Raw genomic sequence first — 23,234 nt, 5'->3', positions numbered from 1 at the left:
TGGTTAGTAAACTCAAAACATCTGTGAGGTTTCTCAGTGTCTTTTTTCCTTGTTTATTTATTTATTTTCTGGGAAACTTGGGTACTACTACCCTTTACACTCTGTGTGCATTTAAACATAACATAATTTTTGTGGTCCAGTCACTTTGATGCACGCCTGTAGACTCCCTTATTATTATGTCACTTCACCTTCTTAACCCTCTTTTTGACTTCTAAGGACAACACGGCATCGCTCACCAACCCCAGCAATTCTTAGGCACTAACTGAAGGACCCAGAGTCAATAGTGATGACTCTGCAGCAGATGCTTGCTGCTGCTAATGCACATTGTGTAGCTAAGCATTTATGCTGATTGAATATTTGACTTTGATTGCTTACTCTTTGGCTCACAGGCATCTATTGATTGATACCTTAGCTTGAGTGTTAAGGCTTCTCCTTTAAGCACCTTACGAGGGGGGGGAGCAACCTATCAACCCAATACCCTAATGTCGTAATTTTTGATAAAACCCCAAATCATCTTAAAACGTTGTTTGCACCTTTTGTATCAACAGTATATTTATACTAATAATATGTTTATACTTGTTTATACTATATGTTCAGATGAAATGGTGTCTATTCTGAATCAAAATTATTAGCCAATCACCAAGGGTTTTTTTTCCTTCAACGTGGCTATTCAGCGTTCTGCAGAAAGCATACATTATTTCTGTTTGCACACAACAACGGAATTATTTTACTTACTTACTTTATTATCAAGCCGTGTCACAAACCTCTGCTTTAATGATGGGCTTTAACTTTGTAATACTCAAAGACTATAATATTAAGTTAAAACTGAGGGTTGTCTTCCATTTTGCACACAGTACAGAAACTTTAGCAAAGGTTTGAGCTGTCGCTTGATAAACCAACCAAATTAAAAATATAATATAATATAAAATGCTTAAATTTCTTTTTATTTCTTTTTTGGACACAAACCAAACTTTTTGTAATTTTTATTATTTACTCAACACTCATACCAGGGTTGAATGGTGTTTCTCTTGCCTTTATCAGCTGTTGTGAAAGCCGATATCAACAGATGAACAACTGGCAGCTGATCATTTTGGCACTATTTAACTTAAAACTAAAAGGATTTTAAAAGTGGTTGGTGGTCTCCTGACACTCTTCTGCTCGAGTGGTTAATAAGAAATAAGTTGCGGTGGCTCTGCAGCTACAGGTTCATTCACTTGCCGAGCCTTCAAAACCTGCGTGAATCAGTGGTTCCACCCGCAAAGTCGGACAGATTTTATTCCTCTGAGGAAGCTTGTCTGTCCTCGAATGAATTTGGGACTGGTGCTGAAGTGATGGATTAGACCTCTGTGCCAGCATTACCTCAGCTCCCTTCTTTACACACACACACACACACACACACACACACACACACACACACACACACACACACACACACACACACACACACACACAGAGCTTTAAAGCTGTATAAAAGGCTGAGTACAGACTGCGTTGTCTTTTGTTTTTAATCTTTGCAGGGATGTGCATTACACTGACTGTGCCTGTGTCTCTTGTGAATACTGACATCATTAAAATTTTAAGGATCACGCTAAATTGAAAGAATAGCAGCAGCATCAATGTATTTGTCGTGACTGTTCAAGCTTTTCTCATCCTTTTTGGATGAAGTGAAGTTATTATAATTAGCTATTAGGCTCTATTTGTTTTGGTTTTGTTTTTGAGATGAAATCACAAGTAAGATGTATTGAGTCTTATGATAGCTCATCTTAGAGCCGACAACTCTGTTAAGAGCTCTAAAAATGTTTTTCTTGCTCTTCAAATCATCGGTATAGAACCTTTTGGCTCTGAAAATTTCAAGCCATTTTAATGAAGTGTGTGTGTGTGTGTTAGCAGATTAACATATATTTCATTTTTCTTCCTTTAACAGAAAGAGATTCAGGCCATGAGCCAGTGCCACCACCCCAACATTGTGTCTTATTACACCTCCTTTGTGGTAAAGGATGAGCTGTGGCTGGTTATGAAGCTGCTCAGTGGCGGTAAGTGATGCTCCCCCCCTTATTTATAATCTGTCAACACCTATCAATTTAAATATTTTGATTCCCCTCGGGCAATTATATGTAATCTTGTTCTAGAAAGAAATTACTGTCTGAGAGGAAGATGCAAAGGATCCATTTGTTTGTCCTGCCCACTTAAGTTATGTTATCGGGGTCCACAATTCTTTGGCAAGAGTGTGAGTGTTAGGAAAGCTGGGCTTCTTGCTGTCGGTGATGTTAACTGTGATTGTGGGGAATGTGACAACACTGATCCTCATTGTGTCCCCTGTGAGCTGCAGTTCTTTCCGGGCTTTAATTCAGTACAGTGCTGGAGCTAATGACAGAGCAGAGGTAATAACAACCCACAGGCTGGCGTCATGGCATCCATGTGGCAGTGCTGCAATTAACTAGTGAGAGGAGCGTGAAGAGGAGGCCACCATGGAAGAAGAAAACCTCAGAATACAACTGTTACATCTGGAACTGATTATATTGTTCAGGTTTAATTTCATCAACAACATGTATTTGGGCTTTTCCATCAGGGCTGTGAGGTAGTCGAGATTTTACCTTGGACCTTGCAGAGACAGAAAAGGCATCCAGAGAAATGTGTTTTCTGCCAAACTTTTGTCATCTATGAGCATAATGAGAGTGATGGTGATTTGTTTACAGTGATGCAGAGACCACTCATCTGCCTCTTCAACCTGCTTTCCATCTCAAACACTTAGCTGTTCAAGCACAAATGTACACAAACACACTAACATACTAAACATTTACACTCCCTTGGTACTCCAGTCCCCCTGTGTAAACAGCGTCCCACTGTAACGGATAGTGCCCAGGTGGCGTGCTTGGCGCACTCAGATACTCGAGTCAGGAGTCCCTTGGCAGCCGTCTTGCAGCTGTGCCCAGAGCACTGTGCCCGCCAAGCGACGCTTAAGCAAACGGCCAGCTTCACAGCAGGAGCAGACACCACTCAAGATGGGCTCTCTCGTTCCCCTTATCCCAGTTTAACAGAAGGCCTTGATGTTGGGTTTTATTGTGCAGAGTAATTAAATGATAGCCATGGCGACGTCTGCCATGGAGACGGACCTGAAATGAGGTCGAGTTTATAGACCATCACTCCACAGGCAGAGCATACCAGCCCAGAGGAAGGCAAGCTTCTGTCTGCAGCTGCTGTGGCTTGATGGAGCGTAAGAAACCCTCCACCCTACAGCTCCACCCTGATTTCTTTCTTATGCTTCTGGAAGATAAACACTGGACATGTTTTGGATATTTTTTTAAAGACATTTTAAACAGTTTTTGGCTAAAAAGTCAAGTTCGTCAGGTGTCATTGCTAGTAGAGAAAAATGTTGTTTTACATACTGCAGCACCTATTCACACTTTCAGACATAATTTATGTTTTCTGAAACTATAACATTAAGAATAAGATGATTTCTGACTATTGCTTATGTTGACTAACACAAAAGGAACTCTAAACTGAGGGTACTTTTAGCTATGGAATAACTTGGTTACTTTAACTATCTTACAGTTAGAATTATAATGGTGTGAGACTGATAATACAGACAAATGTAATCAGCCTCTCAAGTGAGTCTCTTATCCTGCTGACAAACTCCACGGTCCCCTTCTTGGACTGCAGGTGGTGATTATAGTTTTTGTTCTCTGCAGCGTCAGGCAGCAGAGCCCATGAACCAGTTCTCCACCTGTGCAGTTTCTGATTAGTGCTGCCTGGCTGTCCGTACTAGTGCCCGACCACATTAACAGACACTAAAGTTTGTCTGACTACAGGAGAGGATGCTGTCTGAACAAGCAGCTGAATAATATTGAGGACCTCTTTGATAGGAGCTTGGCCAATAAGGCAATAACTTAAACCAGAAAGAGCTGGGCCTAGCTGGTTAGCTTAACTTTATTCATGTGTGTCTCTTAGGTAGGTGAAAATGAAAATGCAGAACATCTGGGACTGAATGCCTTTGGAAAATCTGTGTATGGGAAAAGGGTACTGGAAACTATAAGAGACCTGTTGAAGTGGACACTAATCTCAGTAAGTCGTCGAGATCATAGACGGTGATTTGGAGAATGTAAAAGCCAACGAGCACAGAAGCAGAAAAAATTAGATCACTAAAAGTAGTTTGTAAATTGAAGTCAGTTCTTAGAAACCTTTAGAACCTTTTGAATGCCAAGTGTCTGACTTGGCATGTTCAAGTGCCATTTAGGGGTTTTCTACTCCTAACTGGCAACACGCCTGAGGACTAGCATGTGCTACTGGGATAAGAGTGGCACGCTGTTAGCCACCTTTTGATAAGTAGTAAGTTGGTGATGATGCTTCTTTAGTATATGTGCCACAGTGTTGTAGATTTAATGTTCCCTTTAATGTATTTGAGGTCTAACCCTAACACGGGACGGATCTCTTATCTGACTCTCCCATTCAAGGCTTAACTTGCAGAGTTGAGTTTCAAAGTAGGTGCGCTGCAGGCATAGTTTTTCAGGAAATTCCTGTTCTGAATGTGACATGTGAAGGACTGTTTCATTACAGCGTCGCTTAAGCTGTCACTGACTCAACTCTCAACGAAGATACATCTTCGGAAACCCACAGGGATGGAGTGAGTCGTGCCAAAGCAAGAAAAGGAATGCGTTTCCAGATCAAATGGCAACTTTTCCCGGCCAACTGTACCTGCGCTGCTGCTGAGCTCAATGCACTGCCACCCAAAGTAGAGCCCGGCTGACAGCAGATATGATTGAATTTAGCACATGAAAAAGCTCTGCCGAGTTCGGAGCCGGTGGATTTCTCAGATCGTAGTGTGGTCCTCAGCTGCTGCTAAAAGCTGATGGGGAGCTTTTCGAGGCGTCTCCAGGTTCACGTAGAGAAGACTATGAAATCCAACCCTCCTAAAATTTTGCATCTTATTAAAAGTTTCTGACAGGCTTCTTTCAGTCTGAACCAGTAACCATATTTTTACACCACCCTTGCCTTGCTGCAACCCCTCCCATATGCTGTCGTCACTTTCTTCCTCCAACTTTACTTGGCATTCCCCATTGGCCTTTAGCACAGTTGGCAACAGCTCTCACTTCCCCATACCCCTCCTCCCCCTTTTTTACTCTCTCATCCTCTCTAGATCTCAAAGTTCCTGCTCTGATCATAAGAATAGTCTGCAAAGGTGACGTTCATAGATAAAGCAGAGAAATGGAAAAGTGCTGCCGCTTAGTCACTAAAAATGTGCATGAATTGAAATAATTATTTTTACAGTGTTTATATTCTCCACAGTGCACTCCACTGTGAAGGCTTAATTTATTCCATGTGATTTGTAAGAACTCGTCCTCTGGATTTCTAACCCATCAGGTGTCTTTCCCATGCAGAATAAACCTTTGGACTGTTAACCTGTCAGTCATTGTCAGTTTGCTAAAACAACCTAATGAGGCATGAAGAGTTCGATCAGATGAATCTGAAAGAGGCTGACAAGGCTGGCATTTAGTAATCCTCCAAAGCCTGCATCATGCTGTGTGTGTTTGCACTTGCGGGACCTTTTCCTCGGGCCACTTTAGTTTAAAAGAGACTTGTCAGCAGCCTTGCCAGGCAGTGGGATTCTTGCACAATTCATGAGATCACAATCACAAGAGAATCAATCTCTCCAGATTTCAAGCTATTCACTTGTAGCCAAGCAGTCAGTTACTCACCAAGCAGTGTTCCATGAGAAACTACTGCCCAACACCTGAAACATGCAGCTCTGAGCATGTTATAAGTGAGATATAATAGCTGGTTTGTCCAGTCACTTGCCAAGCAGTTCTGTGAACGTGCTTTCCTGCAAGAATCTTTTTTTAGGTGCAAGTTTTCTTTACAAAAACAGCAACAGTTGCCTAAAGAGATACGATCAGCGCGGACAGTCGCACAGACGGTGCTCGAGGCCCTTGCGACCGATCAGTTTAAAGTTAGCCCACTGTATGGAGTGAATGACAACTCGTACAATCATCAAACCACCTGTCAAGTATTGTTTTGAATGTATGTGGTGGTTTTTCTTTCCTCTGTAAAAAACCATCAGGTACCATAGGAGATTATTGATATTTGACATCTTTAACAAATAAATTAGATCAGCTGAAGTAAATGGACCGCTACTTATAAATTGCTTTTCTACTGTAACTGCACTCAAAGCACTTTTTTACTACAGCCCAATCAAATGCACTCATCCTCATACAAGTGCTTTTTTAAATACTTAAGTGCTTTGTCTAACATTTGCACACACATTCGCACAGGGGGTAACCAGCTTGCCCAGGAATACTTCAACAAGCAGACTGGGGAATTGATCCTTTGGATTGGTAGACCCTCCCACTCTACCTACTGAGCCTCAACAGCCCTGTTAGTGGACTTTAGAGGTTCTGGTCGGTGTGTGTTCTGAAATAAAGACTTTTAGTAATGATCTTTTAATCTACCTCTTGGCAAGAAAGTGAAATACTACATTGCCTTATAATAAAGTGATGCTTTTATTTAATAGTATAAAGATCAAGTGGAGTCATGACTTTTCAAATTCTCTTGCGTAAAAAGCCTGTAAGGTCTGCCACATTAGCTTCATAATCATCCTATTATTCATCTGCTAGCTCATTTGGACTACATAACCCCTGATTTGGATTTGGCTCTGTTCACCTAGCCTCCTTTTCCGCAAAGCTTCCCTCATTGTCAGCTGTCACCTCTTTCCTTCTTTCCTCCATCGAGCCATTTCACATATGGAGATGGAAAACAGACTGAGCAGAAGCTCTGCAAGAGGAAGGAAACTATCTACGAAGGAGGGGAGAAAAAATCAAACCGGCTGCCTTTTCTCAATGAGCTTCAAAGAGCCGTCACATCAGAGAAGCTGCACTCTTCTTTTACTTTCCCAGTTCACTCCTTCACATGCTCACGTACACACCTATTATTTCACACTCAAACACACATCTAGGATGCATTTCCTGCTGATCCTCATGTGTTTTTTTTCCTTGAATTTTCGTTGTTTCATTCCCTCAGCGCTGAATCACATTTTCTGCTTTGCACCGTCACTGCGCGATAAACCCGTTGAACTCATCGCCTCTCCCTCGCTCCCCTCTTCCTCTGCCTTTCTGTCTCGCTGTGTGTATGACTCTGTAATAACACTGTCTAGTCTCAGGTGGCCCATCATCCTCTGCTCCTCTGGGGTAATGCAGCGAGTGCTCGACTAAGTGCCGCAGGCGAAGACATCCTGAAATGATTGAGCAAATAAATATCTTTGCACCTCTAGTCTGGCATTGTTTGTTAAAACACAATCAATTTAACCTGGAATTGTCATGAGCCGTCGCCAGACCTTAAAGGGACCTTTTTCCAGCTTCTGTTTTAGAGTTTCAGGGACAGATGCACAGTGTGGCTGTGTGACGTTTGTGTCTCGCTGCAGCACAATAAAGGTTGTCAGGCAAGTGGCTTTCTTTTCGCTTCTCTGCTTTGTTACCACTCACCAGTGTCGCCCAATTTTCTGTCACACAGAATGCAAATAACTCGACTTCTTTTCAGAGAGGTATTTGGTTTTTGTTGTGTGTTTTTTCTTTTTTTATTTTGTGGAAAGCTGCACAAAGGAGCTTGTATACTGACAGCAGTCAGTTATAGCACTCTTTTATGTAACAGGAGCAAAGCAGTTGGAGACACAGTGACCTGTCTTTTTTGCTCTAATCAGGGCAGGTCAGTTAACACAGCTACTCTGGTTCTCCATTCACTGAAGACAAAAACAACTGTTTGACTCGTACCCTCAAATGATGACATATCCCCCCCCGTGTGGATTTTGATCCATTTCCAACGCATTCACGTCAGGTTGTGCTTAGTTTTGTCCCCTTTCATATAAGATCAATAATCAAGACTCAAATCACTGAGCTGTGCTGAAATTGATCTTGAAATGTTCTGTAATTACTTGCATCTCTGAAAATATTCTCTGCATATTTTCTGCACATGCTGTACATATGGTGTTTACTTATTGTGATTTGCTGGCCTTTTTTCCAGCACCAATGTGGGGCCGTATTTAGTTGTACTGTTGTACAAAGTATGACTTTGCTATGGCAATAAATAGTTAAAGTTATAATGTGATACTTTACACTTTCATCAGAAATTCAAGCGTAGCTGCTGTTTTCTTATTTGATCTTAAAAATCCTAGCACAGTAGGGATTCTTCTAAAAGTTGGGTTTACCCTTTGGTTATTAATGTTCTGGCTTGTTCCAGTCTCCCTCCATTTCCCCATCTATTGTTTGTTTTGCCATTGCCAAATTAAAAGGTCATGGAGCTGTTTATGGTTAAAGTGCTCTATTTTAACAAAGCTGAATGATTTGTTTTTTCCTTTAATTAAATCAGTTTTACTGGAGCCGGGAGAAAGATCCTTGTGTACCCCAAAATCTAATTTGTCCAAACAATGTAAGATTATACTTTGAGTTATCTTGACTGAATGTCTGCCAATCCATGAGGAAGTATGTGTTTTCATAAAAAGGATTTGGTTTGGAGTAGACTTAACAAATGGTACACGCTGGCCTGCGGTGACTCTGGATCATCATTTACAACGAGAAACGATTTTTCTGACCAGTCTGAACATTGTTGAAAACTGATTGTTAGCAGTAAAGTAAAATGAAGAGTTGCAATGTTTTTGCTTTCCAGGCTCAGTGCTGGATGTGATCAAGCATATCATCTCACGAGGGGAGCACAAGACCGGCGTCCTGGATGAGGCCAGCATAGCCACAGTGTTGAGAGATGTTCTTGAGGGCCTGGAGTACCTACACAAGAACGGACAGATCCACAGGTAACCAGGCCTGTTGTGCTTGAGGGTTTATTGAGCAGAAACGCAGCCCCTGATATTCTCTCCTCTGTCGCTAATAGTGTCATGCTAATAATATGCCTGCTTTGCTACCCTAGGACGTTATGTTTTTATGCTGGGCAGTTTGTATTTGTATTGAAGCATATGTGTGAATATGTGTGTAACTGCAACATTAAATCACATCATGCTGTCTGCATAGAAGAGATTCCTGTATAAATTTATGGTAGGCCACCAAAACTTGATGTTTTTGACATGCAGATTTAATTATTAGTCCTTAATATTAATGAATACATAAATCAAGCTCAGACGTCTTTCCTTAAAAGCCATGGTAATGGCTGCTCTTACTGGGCTCATTAAAGGTTTTTATAATGGACTATATCAATCACACATGTGTAGTAGAGCTGTTCTGGTTTAAGTTTCTTAAAGAAACAGAAAAACAAACGTAATAAAAAAACAGGCCTAAACTTTGACTTAAAGTATATTAATAAAATTTTAAACAGCCATAGCTGAATTTTGTGTGAGATGATTAAGGGGGTTAAAAATATTAATAAAAAAAAATTAAGGTTGTGCAAATCTGGTAATTGAACTCAATGAAGTCATTTCTCATAATATAACAATATTGCTAGAGCCTGCTATCCTCGTGCTTTGTTTTTGTTTTTTAAACCACAAGTGGCACAAGTTTATGCCCCTTCTCCATCATCATGGATTTCCAAGCTAATGGGCTGTTCAGAGTCTTTGTACACTGCACTGTCTGAGGTAGCTAGGAAGAGAAAACTTAAACTTGCAAATGCTAGTTCTGTTTCCATAAACACGCAGATGGTAACTGATCTCAGAGCATGCTAGTCTTCCCATCGATCTTCCATCAAAGACCAGAGGTTTATCCACAAGGGGCATGAATAAAGAACCAGAAAAAGCTGGTGACATCACAGCTTGCCCAGCTCCAGCCTTTGTAAATCGGACACTGCCATGAAAATGACACATGCTACAGATTCCAGTGGCTCATACTCAAATAGTTAAATTAATAGCCACCAACTGATATAAATACAGATATAAATATAAAAAATATATTTATATCTACATTGATTAAATAGTTTGTTAAAGGTTGCAGCCACCTGCTGGTTGAACCTTCTGTTTTGAGGGGCAGCCAATCAGGAGAAAGTTTTCTAAGTATGGCATATGAGTTGAAATGGTTTCTTTCCCACAGGATAAACAGATATGCTACAATAAGGTCCAGTGCTTTAAGATAAAGAATCATTTTGAACTTGCTTGATTTTGTTTTAAGAAAATGATATGTTAGTGGTTTGTATCAGATTAGTCATCAGATGAGGCATTTGACTGCGCACTAGTAATGGACACATTCACTTCTGAAGGTCAGGGTCATTGTTATGTATATTGTGACGTGGCAATACTTCACCAGTGGGATGCAACAAATGGGGGGGGAAGCAGCAATGATTGCTTTGTGGCTTACCACTTAAGAATGATTGTGAATGAAAATCAGTCTGTTCAATTTAGATGTATCATCTTAGTTTAAAAACTGTGAACGCGTAATCACTGTGTTTTTAATAGGTGCTGAAAAGCATCTGAAAGCAGACTCACAGCTTTCACAGGCTAATGATGATAAAGAGTTTCTCTATGAATATGCAAGTTAAATGTGTCAATGACAGATTTGCATGCCACAGGAAATACCAAAAGCTCCCCTTTAAGCCAGTTCAAGACCTAGCTAAGTCCCTGCACTCAGGCTGTTATAATGAACTCTAAGCCACCATAATATTTCCTACGTATGTAATATTCATTGCTCACTTATTCACACTCCTCTGTTCTCCCACCGGCATTCGCTTAGCCTTGGTCAGGCTACGTGCATAAATAATGCATAGCTTTTTGCCATGGATAAGTGCTCAGCAGTAATCAGAGTAGAATGCCAATGAGAAACGGAGAGAGGCTTGTTCGACCATGAGCTCGGATGAGGAATGTATTGTCAACAGCTGTGTAGCTGAACTAATAGACAATGATATCATCAGCTCATTAAGCTGCTAATTAGAAAAATACTCTGTCATATAGAAACTACAGATGGAGGTAAAAGGACTTACAATAAACACTGTTTAAATTAATGTGTTAATTAAAAGAAAACTCCACCGCAGCGGTGCCTCTGCTGCAGGATGCAAGTGTCAACTTTCAGCATAATCTGACAGGGTTATCAGTCAGTGCCAGAGAGGGGAAAATGTTTTTGCCTTTTTTACTGGTGTCTGTTGGAAGGAGACAATATAGAATCGCGACTAGATCGTTAATCCTCCACGTCACTCCAGCCCTGGACTGCAAGGTGTGATTTGTGAGAATGAAAATGTAACGTAACTCCAGCGTTGAAAGTTCTTGACGTGAAGAGAGTAAAGGGTGACGAGTTGACGAGTGCTTGCTGATGTAAATATCCACATACGGCCCTGTTTTCACCCCGTGTAAGCTGGATCATATGAGTCGGAGCCTCGGGGCAGGGGTGAGGAAAGAGTCAAGGGGCTGAGGCTTTATGAGACAGGAGGGGAAAACAGAAAGTGTCACATGATACGTTCCATGCAGGCCAGGACTGCAGGAAAGCAATTAGAGTCTTACGACCTGAGCTGTGGGCTGAAGCGGAGACATTTATCACAAGACGGTGAATTGCTTCACCTTCTCATTCACAGCAGTCTGAAAAGTCCCTGATTCAAAGGTGACACTTGTCCTCTAATTTTAACAGCATTCAGTCACCAAACACATAAGAGAAGAATAAAACTTGTGCTTGACTTTTTTCCAAGTTGATTTGTTGGAGTTCAGTAGCTAAAGCCTCCTGGGCAGCAGCGATCTTACTGTTGTGGTGAGCTCTTGGTGTTACTCATCTCTTAAACTTCACTAATGAGGTACATGAGAGGGCTTTGCCGAGCAAATGACTCACTGCGTGGTTTGGGTATGATCAAGTCATGGTGGTCTCTGGTTTGATTTCAAATACAATGTGAAATTCAGGGATATGGAAACGGCAATTAAAGTGGATGCAGAAGAAAAATCATTTTGTTGGGATGATGGTATTCTGGAAAGAGGGGAGGATGGAAAAATCTGCAGAAGACCCACAAGGCACCTAATAAACCTTCTTTTTACTGCCCTGTTAGGGCCACTGTGTGCCTGGCACCGGGATGTAATGTCATAGGAGGTGACCTGGTGGAGATGCAAGGTGCACAGTCTGCCAGATGAGAATGATAAATCTTCTTGACAGTTTCATACCATGGCTGTTCCCACCTGACTATTGCCCGGCTATAATTTCAGCAGGTCATAAATGTGAAAACACCACATGTATCTTGTTCACCATTTAGTATCTTTTGCTCAGATAACACCTTTTAAATTCTGGAAACATTTTAGAATTTGGTTACACTGCATATAAGGGGGCGAAACACTCTACTGAACATATGTCTCGATAACTCTAAGAGTTCTTTTTTTTTTCTCTTTAAATTTACTCCCCCCACCCCATATCTGCTCCAGTATTTCTTTGAACTTGCATGGTGCATTGTGTCACCAGCTCCTCTCTCCTCCTCCTCCTCCTCCTTTTCCTTTCCTGTGAATCTTAATGACTGGCCACACTCTGCAGCCCCTTTTCTCAGAGCATCACAATCTACTGCAGTGAACCACAGCCTACACAGTTCCTGAATGAATGCAGGAGGTTCAATTAGATCGTCTTCATCACGCTTTGTGAATGATGGAGAGCTTCACGTGTTTTTCTTTCACAGCAGAGCGTGTTATAAGTGAAAATCCTCATACAAAATTATTTTCGAGGGATTATTTGTTTTCGGTCAATTTCAACACGCTGAACAGGAGCATGTCACGACTGCAGTGGTGATGATGATGTCATATATGGAAATGTAGATGCTGAAGTCACTCTGAGGACATGAGAGAATCATTGCTAACATTACGGTTTCTTTATAAAAGAAGCATTAAAGTTAGGACTGATGTACCTTGAAAAGAAGCTGTTTTGAGAAACAAAGAGTATTTGTCCATTGGTATCAATACATCAACAGTGTTTTTTTTGTTTCATTTTTTCCCCTGTTTGAAATACCTAAGCAGCTGTAGTCTGTTTTTTAACTCAGATTAGCAAATGTAGCATGCCAATGCAACAGTCAGCATTGCTAGCACCAACATATTTGACTTGTAGCTGTGAACATGTTAGCTTACCAGTGTTTGTATTTTGCTCAGAAGACTATTGTGCCCAAACTACTGGCTGTACACTCTTAGGCTTAGACTTTAATACTAAAAAGAACCTACTAAGATGGCTAGAATAAATGCTGAATCACAAGCATGAAAAGACACTACTGGACCTTCAGAGAAAGACGGTGACTGTGCAAATGAGGAGAGGTAATCTGAGGATACCTCCAAACCTTCCTTTTAGCTTAGTTGGTCCACTCAGCACCACCTTTCCAGTCCTGTTTTAAATAGCAACATCTAACTATCAGACGTAAAATATTCCTATCCTAATTTCTGAAGTAAAAATGGTCGTCTAAGAAAAAGTAACAAGTGCGGGGAACTATGAGATACTGTGACCTGATGTCACCGAGCTGTTATGTCAGGGCGGCGAAGTGACAGCGGGACAAGCTGGAGAACCACGAGCTCAGACACTTGTATGACAGAAGACATTTCTAACAGTCTGTCTCAAAGCCAGTAGCAAACGCTGTCATGTTCACTTCTCATCCACCCTTTCTGTTCCTCTGCATCTGTGTCCCTACAGTGACTGTTACATAATTGGGCTCCCCTAGATATAAATTCACATTAAAGTATTGAGCACAATCAGCTCTTTCTGCCTCAGCTGTAGCTTAGAGAAGACATTGGTGCAACCAGCATGCTTAGTATCCCAGCCTGCTTCTCGAGAGCTGTTTAATCCATAAAGTCATTTAGCCCTGAAGTAGGGATCCCCATCTTTAACATTCCTAATGTCCTAATATTGTCACGTTCGCTGCCTTCCTTCCCTCTGGTACTCAGCATTTACCCACTCCCTGTCACTACAACATCTTTTGGCTGTGTGGTGTTTTCAGTGAAGCACTCTCACTGAAAGTGGCCTCTAAACTCAAGTATTCATCAGCATTTGAACCAAAAAATCTAAAGCGTGGCCTACAAACTCTTGGCTCCCTTATGCATGCTTTCTTGGGTAAAACTGTGCACCGAGCTTGTAGCTGCAGGAGAAAAGGCCTGAAGCCAAACTGCCTTCTCTAGTTCCTTGAGTAGTTTTTGATAAACTGGAACCTCTGGACAAATCGGAAAATCTAAAGGTGTAAACGTGCTTCAGCACTCGTCTTGTCTGACTATCTTTCATCAAGAATCATAAGAATCTGTGCAAACACCACATTTCTCTCTGCAGCATTTTCCCCTCCACATATTTGGTATTTGGCTTGTTCTTTTACAGTCTTTCTGGATTGAATTATATTCCTAATTAAGTGGTGAAGAGAGCCTTTGTTTCTTGGAAGCTGTGTCATTCTCATCTCAAACACTGTGCTCTGAAGCCTATTCTATTTTTACATTCATTCAGATGCATTTTAGTTTGCAGGCTGGATCCTACAGCATTCGATTTCCAGGCTTTTTACTGCACTGCCTCCATCTGGTAGCAACATAAACTGCTCCGTGACTCCGATTCTGTCTCCTTTGAATCGTTTGTCTGCTTGCCGATGCAATTTAAAGTGCAGTCTTGGGGTGATTTCTGGAAAGCAAATCTTTCGGGTGTAGTAATCTGTACTTGGCATTCTGTGAGCTTTTAGTGTTACAGTGTTAAAATGTACATTGATTTCCTGAGAGGCTGGACAGCACAGAGCACTAGCTGTGGTCCTCAGTGACACTGCTGCTATCCTTTATTTATTTTTATTTATTTTTTTTATATCCTCGCCTTTCGCTTGACCCTTCGTCATTATCTCTGTTGCTATGACAACTCTGTGTCTGGCTGGTGAGGTGGCAGTATTCGTTCTGTGTGGCAGACAGGCAGTCAGGCAGCCGTCCCTGCTGAATCCTCTTATCGCCACCAGGGGAGGCTGAGCAGGGATGAACAAATTAACCACAGACTGTGTCTGTAATGAAGTCTCTCAACAAAAGAAATGGTGCTAAAATTATAAGAGCTAGTTGCTTGATGATGCCTCCTACAAATTGTAAGTGCTTTTGAACTGAAAGAATTCCTCAATACTCAAATTATTCAGACTTTAAATGTCTTTGCATTTTTGATGTGACAGCTGTGTGAGAAATGTTCGTTTCATATACAAATTCTTGTCTTGTCTTCGCAGAGATCTTAAGGCTGGAAACATTCTCCTCGGGGATGATGGTTCAGTGCAGATTGCAGGTATTTACCCAGAAGGCAACAGCGCCTTTCCTCTGCTGTCATTAGTGATTGGAGTTAATGTGCCGCAGCCTCATTTATTGCTCCCCCGTTCGACATCTGAATGTTTCTCGGTGTATTTATGCACATGAGCTGCAGTCTGTGGAGGGAAACACGCTCTCTCGACAATAACATTATTGACTCGCTGCTTTGGGCTATTTGTCTGTTTGTCTCACTTTCTTTTCATTCAGACTTTGGCGTCAGTGCCTTTCTAGCCACGGGAGGTGACATCACTCGAAATAAAGTGCGCAAGACTTTCGTGGGAACGCCATGCTGGATGGCCCCAGAGGTCATGGAGCAGGTTAGTCCTCGTCTAGGAAGGAAGTAGCCGAGTTTCTTGGAGGCACAAACGGCCAATTGCAAAGCAGATATTTTTGTTTTGACCTAATTTTAGACCGTTTTAGAAATCTGCCATTCTGCTGCACCATCACCAGTAAGGCAGGAGGAATTAAACTAGCAGATTATTATTATTATTATTATTATTATTATTAAACAGTCTTATCTTGCATTTTATTTTATTTTTTTTATTTTTTATTTTTTTTTCTACTGCAGTGCAGAACTAGCTGGAGCTAGTGAGGAGTCTGATGTATCTTTTGACTTGAATGAGGTGATGCGGTACAAAGTTGTAAATCACTGTGTCTTTCTTGAACAGGTGAGGGGTTATGATTTCAAAGCAGATATTTGGAGTTTTGGGATCACCGCCATTGAGCTCGCTTCAGGAGCTGCACCTTATCACAAATACCCACCGATGAAGGTACAGTTTAATATGCCTAACAAGCTAGATTATTACTATTTTACCGTAACGATGAATAGACGTGAGTCAAAGTCTTTCTCGTGTCTTTTAGGTCTTAATGCTGACACTGCAGAATGACCCTCCAAGTCTGGAGACCGGCATCACAGATAAGGAGATGGTAAAGAAATACGGCAAATCCTTCAGGAAGATGATCTCACTGTGTCTACAGAAAGACCCTGAGAAAAGGTGCTTTTATTATAATTTACTTGTATACATTTCTTTTTTAATCAAATGCAATTTTTGCTCATCTGCGGTAATTACAAAATTGATTTACAGTCTGTCAGTTTACACTGAGTAGAGCGGATTTACATGTGAAACAAAGCAACCTGTTACTGGAGTCATACTGAGCAGACTTGTTGTTCCAGCGACATTGTTTCACTAGATAAAAAACCTAGTTGTACAACATTTACAAATTTATTATTGGCAGCCGCAAAGCCGAATCAGTCAGGTTAACAGAACTAATTCAGTGTCGCTGTTCTTTTTCAGGCCAACATCATCAGAGTTGTTGAAGCATAAATTCTTTCAGAAGGCAAAGGTAGGTGTTTGAGCTGCCTCCACAACTTAGACCGAATCTTTTGCACAGTGAGTCAGCAGCATCTCTGCTTCAGGCAGCTCTCGAGGCGGTTGATGAGTAAAGGTCTGTGTCCGCTCTAGTGTTTGTGTGTGAATGGCCTCAGCTCAGACTGTGCTGTTCATGACTGGATGGATTGTTTGTTGCTCGCAACGTTTTCAGTTGATAGAAGCAGGGGGTGTAATTGATGAGTCACAAGATGAAAATAAACCAATAACAGTTTGTGCACTTTGTGTACTTTTTCAACTTGTCAGTGTGTCTGACCCAAGCTGAGATCATTGCAGCCTTACTCTTATTATTGTTATGTTTCTAACAAAGGCAGGGATAAGCGGTCTAACGCCAGTGTATGGCTGCTCAGTACCCAAGCAGCTGGAACAACCAGAATGCTGGCTCAGCAAGTCACACAGCCCAAATACAACCTGGTTGGTTTTCTAGCTGTGATCCCTGTTCGCTGTAATTACCACAGTACCGTGAGTGGACAGAAGAGGGCAGACTTTGTCAGTCTTTTATAGCTGGTGTGCTGTTGAGCATGCAGGAACTACTTTTAAACAGCCATTTATGAATTTCTTTTCTGTTCATCTTGTTAAATGTTATTTGTTGTTATCTTGCAAACAAGGATACTTAACAAACGTGCTGTAACTTCAGTCATCAGTAAGGCATCTTATTGATTGAGGCTTAGTATGAGATTTAAAAAGACTGACTTGACTCTCAGAGTGAGACTTTGATAACTTGGCAGCAAAACGTTGCCCAGTAGAAGTCTTGAACTCATCAATGTAAAATTAGAGGCCCTTATTTTGATGACCTCAGTGGACTCGTGTGCCATGTTACACCGCACTAGTAGGCGGTTGAATCTCCTTTTGCCACCAAAACTTACTCAGTTCTTTGCAGCGTAGATTCAATAAGACAAGAAGCAGTTTAAGAGGTGTACTTAATAAAGTGTGCATATATGATTCAAATCTAGGTCAAGCTGTCATGTTTAAAGTAAAGTAACTGCCCTTTCATGTGCAGTCTGTAACCATGTCAGAAAGACGGTGGATACTTCCCAGCTTTGAATGCACAGTTGTCTTAGTGATACCTCTGGAGTACCTAATGAATTGACCAGTGAGTGTATACAAGGTCATTGGATCCAAGTGTTGCATGTTTTTAAGACGGGTGTGAAAGATTTTGAATTCAGTCCTAAATTTGACCAGAAGTCAGACCGACCAATGATAAGCTTCCGTTTGTCCTCGTCAAACATGTTTGAATAAATACAAATGTTGATGATGGTTTCTTTCTCTCCTGGCAGACACACGAGTATTTACACGAGAAGTTGCTTCAGAGGGCGCCGACAATAACGGAGAGGTCAAAAAGGGTAAGGCAGCAAAGCTTTAAACCCGCTTCTCTACTGCTATGAAGATCAGCTCAGATGTGTTACATGTGAATGCATCAGGTACGTCGAGTGCCAGGCTCCAGCGGTCGGCTGCATAAAACAGAGGACGGCGAATGGGAATGGAGCGACGACGAGCTCGATGAAGAGAGCGAAGAAGGCAAAGCAGCTGCTGCAGCCATACGGGTAAATGGAACTTCCTCCTTTTTTTTCCCCTCACATGCACATATTAACACTTTAGCTGTAGTCCACGTGTTGTGTTGTGTCCTTTGATCACTGTGCTCTGTCTGTGCAGTAGCATGTTTGTCCATGTGTCTCACCTATATGTGGTGTGTGTGTGTGTGTGTGTGTGTGTGTGTGTGTGTGTGTGTGTGTGTGTGTGTGTGTGTGTGTGTGTGTGTGTGTGTGTGTGTGTGTGTTCGTTCTGTCTGATGGCCAAGGAGCAGCAGGTGAAGCCTGTTAGTGCCCCCAGGCGACAAGTGCGCTTCTCCTACCCTCTCGAGCTGCCTGCACCCAGGGTTGTTCACTTGCCACCCTAATACAGATGGCATTCCCCTAACAAGGAAGGACTCTCACATGTTAGCTGGGTTAAGCCTGATGAGGGGAAAAAAAGCTGGATTATAAAGTTTATCTTTAGAGCTGTGATGAAACCGATTAGCAGGTCTCGTTTGAATAGAAAAACAAATCTGCACATAAATAAGCTGTTATCCTTGAGATAATGCTTGGTTTGTTTTTAGCTTTCTGTAACTTTACACCAGTAATTAGCAGACTGCAGGAAAACTTTACTGCTTTGTTTCTGAGCTGAAATCTGGACGTGCTGTAGATCATATGTTTGTAGAATTTGACCCACAAGTCATTCTCATCAGAATCTATTAGTCAGGATTGCAGGTCTGTCTTTAAACAGGGAAAAAAGATATATATTTCACAGGGGAGGAAACCAACTGTAGCTCTCACAGAAGTGTTAGATTTTAATTGGATTCAGAATATCAGTAGCGCTTTGCTTTTGGAGAGCATTATTTAAATCAAAGGCGTGAGAGTTACTGTTCCTGGAAGCCATCTGTATTTTTAATCTGTCTTTTTAAAGTAACTTTCTTTTGTAATTTCTACTGACCAAATCACATTTAATTAAAACAAGGCAGGTAACTTATTAGCCGTGAAAACGATCATTAAGTGCACTAATAACCATCAAGGGAATAAAACAGTGTCTACTCCTTTCTCGCTGCTTTGTAATTGGCTGCTTGATGGCAAACTGAACTTTCACTGGCTCTAAAGCTCGTTATATCTACAGACTCCATGAATTGGGGGTCAGTTATTTAAACTCTGCATATTTTTAATACCAACCTGAAAAACTCCTCTCCACAGCGATGTAATTAAAGATTGTTTGTGCTGTGCAGAGTGGCTTTGTGTGAGTCCGAACACAGAGCAAATGTGATTTCTGGCATCAGTCCAGTCCTTATCATGTCCTCCCAGTGAAGTCTGTTTGTCTTCATTTGGTCTGCAAGGCTTTTGTTTATCGCCACATATTTTTTGGAGTTGGATTAAATATGAGGTTTTCCCCTTTATTATTCACAGGTATGCAGTTTGACTTTTAAAAACTTTTTTTTAATTAACTTATTCCGCTTCTCTGCTTTGCAAACACTAAAAAATATAACTGTGAAATATGTTACCACTCGTTTATACCTCAGTCATGTTTCAGTTTAATTTCATGAGGTTTATAGTGATGATGTAATCTTTCTGGGAAATTAAGCTGAGAGGATTTCTGTGGATAACACAGGTACAAATTAATTTATTGCTGGGTGTAGCTGTAATACAAACCGAGATAGCAAAGTGTGGACAAACTTGCCCGAATCCAGACTTTAAATCACTCTGCTCCACTGAGTGGACTGAAAGTTTTTTGTTTGTCTGGTTCAGGCAAAACGGCAGTTTCTAGGTTTAATAAGGAGTGACGGGGAAAATCAAATCCACTCTTCAGTGTCAGACTTGAGGAGTCAATAGAAGTGAGACAGAATACGTGTGTGAATGAGAAGGAGTCAGTGAAGCTGCAAGGAACAGAGAGAGAATACCTGGGATCAACAAGAGACGAGTGTCACGGGTGATTTGTGACAGACAGACAGACAGCAAGAGTGAAAGGGAAGGTTTACAAGATGGTAGTGAGACCTGCTATGATATGTGATTTGGAGGCAGTAGCACTGACAAAAAGACAGGGGGCAGAGCTGGGAGCAACCGGGATGGGCAGAATTAGAAATTAGTACATCAGAGGGATGGCTCAGGTTGAGATGAGAAGTTGAGAAGTTGGAGAGGCAAGGCTGAGATGGTTTGATGTGTGCAGAGGAGGGATAGTGGATATGCTGGACATTGCATTGGTTTTCGAAAAGAGGAAGACGACATAAGATTACAGGATGTAGTGAAAGAGGACATGCAGAAGCTTGGTGTGACGGAGGAAGATGCTAGGGATAGGGTGAGATGGAGGCAGATGTGGCAACCCCTAATGGAAGTAGACGAAAGACGACAAGCGTCAAACTGAGGAAGGATACTGAGTGCAAGGAGTTAAAAATTCTGTGTGATAGGAGGGAGGTTGATGGGTTTCTGTCAGCTTACCTAGAAAACAGAAAAGGCTGTTTTCAGTATGTCTGAGATGGGATTAAAAGTCCTACAACTCATTCCCAAAACCTTGCCTGACTAAACTTTGAACCCACCCTCTCCTTCAGTGTAGTCACTGTTGCTGTTAGAAGTTCTGCTTACTGAAACCAGATAAATCAGCCCTTTTAGCATCAGCCACAATTAGCAAGTATTGTTAGCACTGGTTATTGCTTTTCCCAGTCTAATGATATCTTAAGAAAGTTATAATTAACTGTGCGGACACAAAGGAGGAAAGTAAACGAGTGAGCCTTTTTAATGAGTTTACTTCTTTTGCTTCCAGTGTGATTATTTGCATCCATGTGTGCTTTTATTCTTTTTAATTAATTTAACTCCATCTTGATGAAGTTGTCATCCTGACTGTTGCTTTCTTTTGTCTATTTTTAACAGTCACCAAGAGTGAAGGAGGGATCACAGAATTCGGAGGTGAGTTTAACCATTTTACAGACTCTTTAAATGACCGTAACTCTGTTACCATTTGTGCCGGAGACACAATTCTAACGGTTTCAGAAAGAAGAGAAAGACAAGCTTTTTAAGGATATTCACTGTATCATGTTAGCTGTTACGTTCCCCTGAGGGGTCTAGGCAGGGAGGGGGAAGTAACAAAAGTGACCGGGTCAGAAAAAGGAGTCAAGGAGGCAAAAGGGTTAAATTAAAGAGTTTTATTAAAATAGCTCAACTAAAAGAGACTGACAAGCCGCTATCACCATTTAAGAAAACAAACGAAACTCAAATGTTCGTCAATAAAGCACAAAGAAAGTCAAAAAGAGTGCAGCTCACAAGCTGCAAACACAGACACGCAGCTCACTAGCTGAAAACCACACTAATGGCACTCTGGCCCAGAGCTCACCTTTCCCTGGGCTTAAATCTCCTTAATTACTGACGTGAGTCAGCTGTGTAAAAGGGAAAGGTGGCACCTCAGGCAGAAGAGGTAGTGTGACACGCCCACACAGGCACCTTCAGGAGGAGAGAGGCCCTGCTAGGGCCGTAACACCCCCTCCCATAAATACAAACCCATGGTTTGTCAAATTACGATAACCAAAACAACTAATCAAGTCCGTAACCGTCGCATCAACAAATTGCAGGCTTTCCACCTACCAAACCCCATAGCAACGGTTAGGCATTTCCTGCGGCAGCTGCCAATCCCATCTCAGTGGGTTCACAACATTGCTAGAGAGTGGCCCCAGACCCTCAAAACAGTGTCCCATGTGATAGCCAGGGCTTCAAACCATCACATGTGGAGAACCCAGCAGGCAGCTAGCAGGCTTTACTGAAACACAGACATGATTGTTAGCAAGGGGTGCAGGTCTGAGTGGTGGTTTTAAACATGAACTTTCTCCCCGCAAATCATTTTGAGGACCGGAGAAATGGTCAACCAGCGGCAGCTCAGGGTTAATTGACCCCTTACACTGACCACAGGAGCCCCTTACACAACTATGCCCCAAGTGTGGTCCTTTGCTGGGCCTGACAACCTTGTTAGTTTGAGAACCATGAGTGACTGTTTTCAAATCAGGCCTTCTTCCCTTTCGATACGCTTTCCGCTTAAGTTTCACACAACCAGCAACCACATGGCCAGGCTTGTGGCAGAAGAAACACAGTTTTGCTTTGGAACTTGAAACCACCACTTTTTCAGCCTCGTTAGCTGGCTCCCTCCTAGCTCTCCAAGATGTATTGTAGTGAGAAGGGATGTCACATTCTACAGCATTTGTTTTATGAGTTGGGGTAAACTCATCGGCCAGTATGGCAGCCTGCTGTAAAGTGGAAACCCTCTGTTCACTTAAATAAAGGGCAATACACTCAGGAACAGAGTTTTTAAAATCCTCCACAAGCATGAGCTCACGTAACGACCCCAAACTGTTAACCTGGCTTGCAGAGCACCACCTACCAAAAAGCTTTGCCTTCTCCCGAGAAAAGTCAAGGTAGGACTGACCCTGTGCCAACTCCAAACCTCGAAAGTTCTGCCTATAGGCCTCAGGCACAAGTTCATAGGCTTGGAGGAAGGCACTTTTGATCTTTTCATAAACTAGGCTGTCCAGCCTAGACAGACCAGAGCAAGCTTGCTGAGCCTTACCTGTGAATTTACACAGCAACATCAACCCCCACACGTCTTCAGGCCACTGTAATGCAGTTGCTATGCTTTCAAACACACTGAAGAAGCTCTCAACACTGGATTCACAGAAAACGGGAACCAGGTGGATGTTATTGCTTACAAACGAGCTTCTAGACACCTGTGCACTGATGGCTTCATCAGCCATTTTGGGGGCCGGAGAAGGCTTAGCAAACACACCCTAATTAAGACACTACGACACCCGTCTGCCAACTCACTCGCGACTACTGAACAATTAACAGAAAACTACACAACTTACTTTAACTGACCAACTTACCTCTTGCCACACACACATATTAACAAATACAACTTACCCAGTTCCTAAGCACAACAACCTTTACCTACCTATCTTCTGGAGCGTGCTGGGCTCGAGGCAACTTTAAAGGCAGAACTTCAGCGACCGGAGCCCTGAATTGCCTACCCCCAACAGGGAACTAATCCCCGCCCAGGATTACTCCGAAAATAAAAAAGGCAAAATAACAAAAGAGTGCCCGAAAGAAGAACTTAAAACGAAGCTCAGCTGGACACTCACCTAACTAAACTGGGAAGTTGAATCTCTAAAGGTGAAAAAAAAAAAAACCCAGATAATCAAA

The 23,234-nt window shown here is 41.8% G+C and overlaps 1 protein-coding gene across 1 annotated transcript in view; it reads left to right on the top strand.

The window, feature by feature from the left end:
• oxsr1b (oxidative stress responsive kinase 1b) overlaps window positions 1-23,234 on the top strand; it is a 43,293-nt gene that overhangs the window by 12,992 nt on the left and 7,067 nt on the right. The window contains exons 3-12 of the mRNA XM_080865983.1: window positions 1,925-2,033; window positions 8,650-8,791; window positions 15,076-15,131; window positions 15,359-15,468; window positions 15,820-15,921; window positions 16,013-16,146; window positions 16,447-16,495; window positions 17,817-17,882; window positions 17,961-18,083; window positions 20,925-20,960. Coding sequence (XP_080722109.1) covers window positions 1,925-2,033; window positions 8,650-8,791; window positions 15,076-15,131; window positions 15,359-15,468; window positions 15,820-15,921; window positions 16,013-16,146; window positions 16,447-16,495; window positions 17,817-17,882; window positions 17,961-18,083; window positions 20,925-20,960 — 927 coding nt within the window. The remainder of the gene's footprint in view (window positions 1-1,924; window positions 2,034-8,649; window positions 8,792-15,075; window positions 15,132-15,358; window positions 15,469-15,819; window positions 15,922-16,012; window positions 16,147-16,446; window positions 16,496-17,816; window positions 17,883-17,960; window positions 18,084-20,924; window positions 20,961-23,234) is intronic.

Source organism: Rhamphochromis sp. 'chilingali' (assembly GCF_963969265.1).
Source record: "Rhamphochromis sp. 'chilingali' genome assembly, chromosome: 18".
Lineage (NCBI taxonomy): Eukaryota > Metazoa > Chordata > Actinopteri > Cichliformes > Cichlidae > Rhamphochromis > Rhamphochromis sp. 'chilingali'.
The sequence above is the reverse complement of the archived record's forward strand: the minus strand, read 5'-3'. Positions and strand labels throughout refer to the sequence as shown.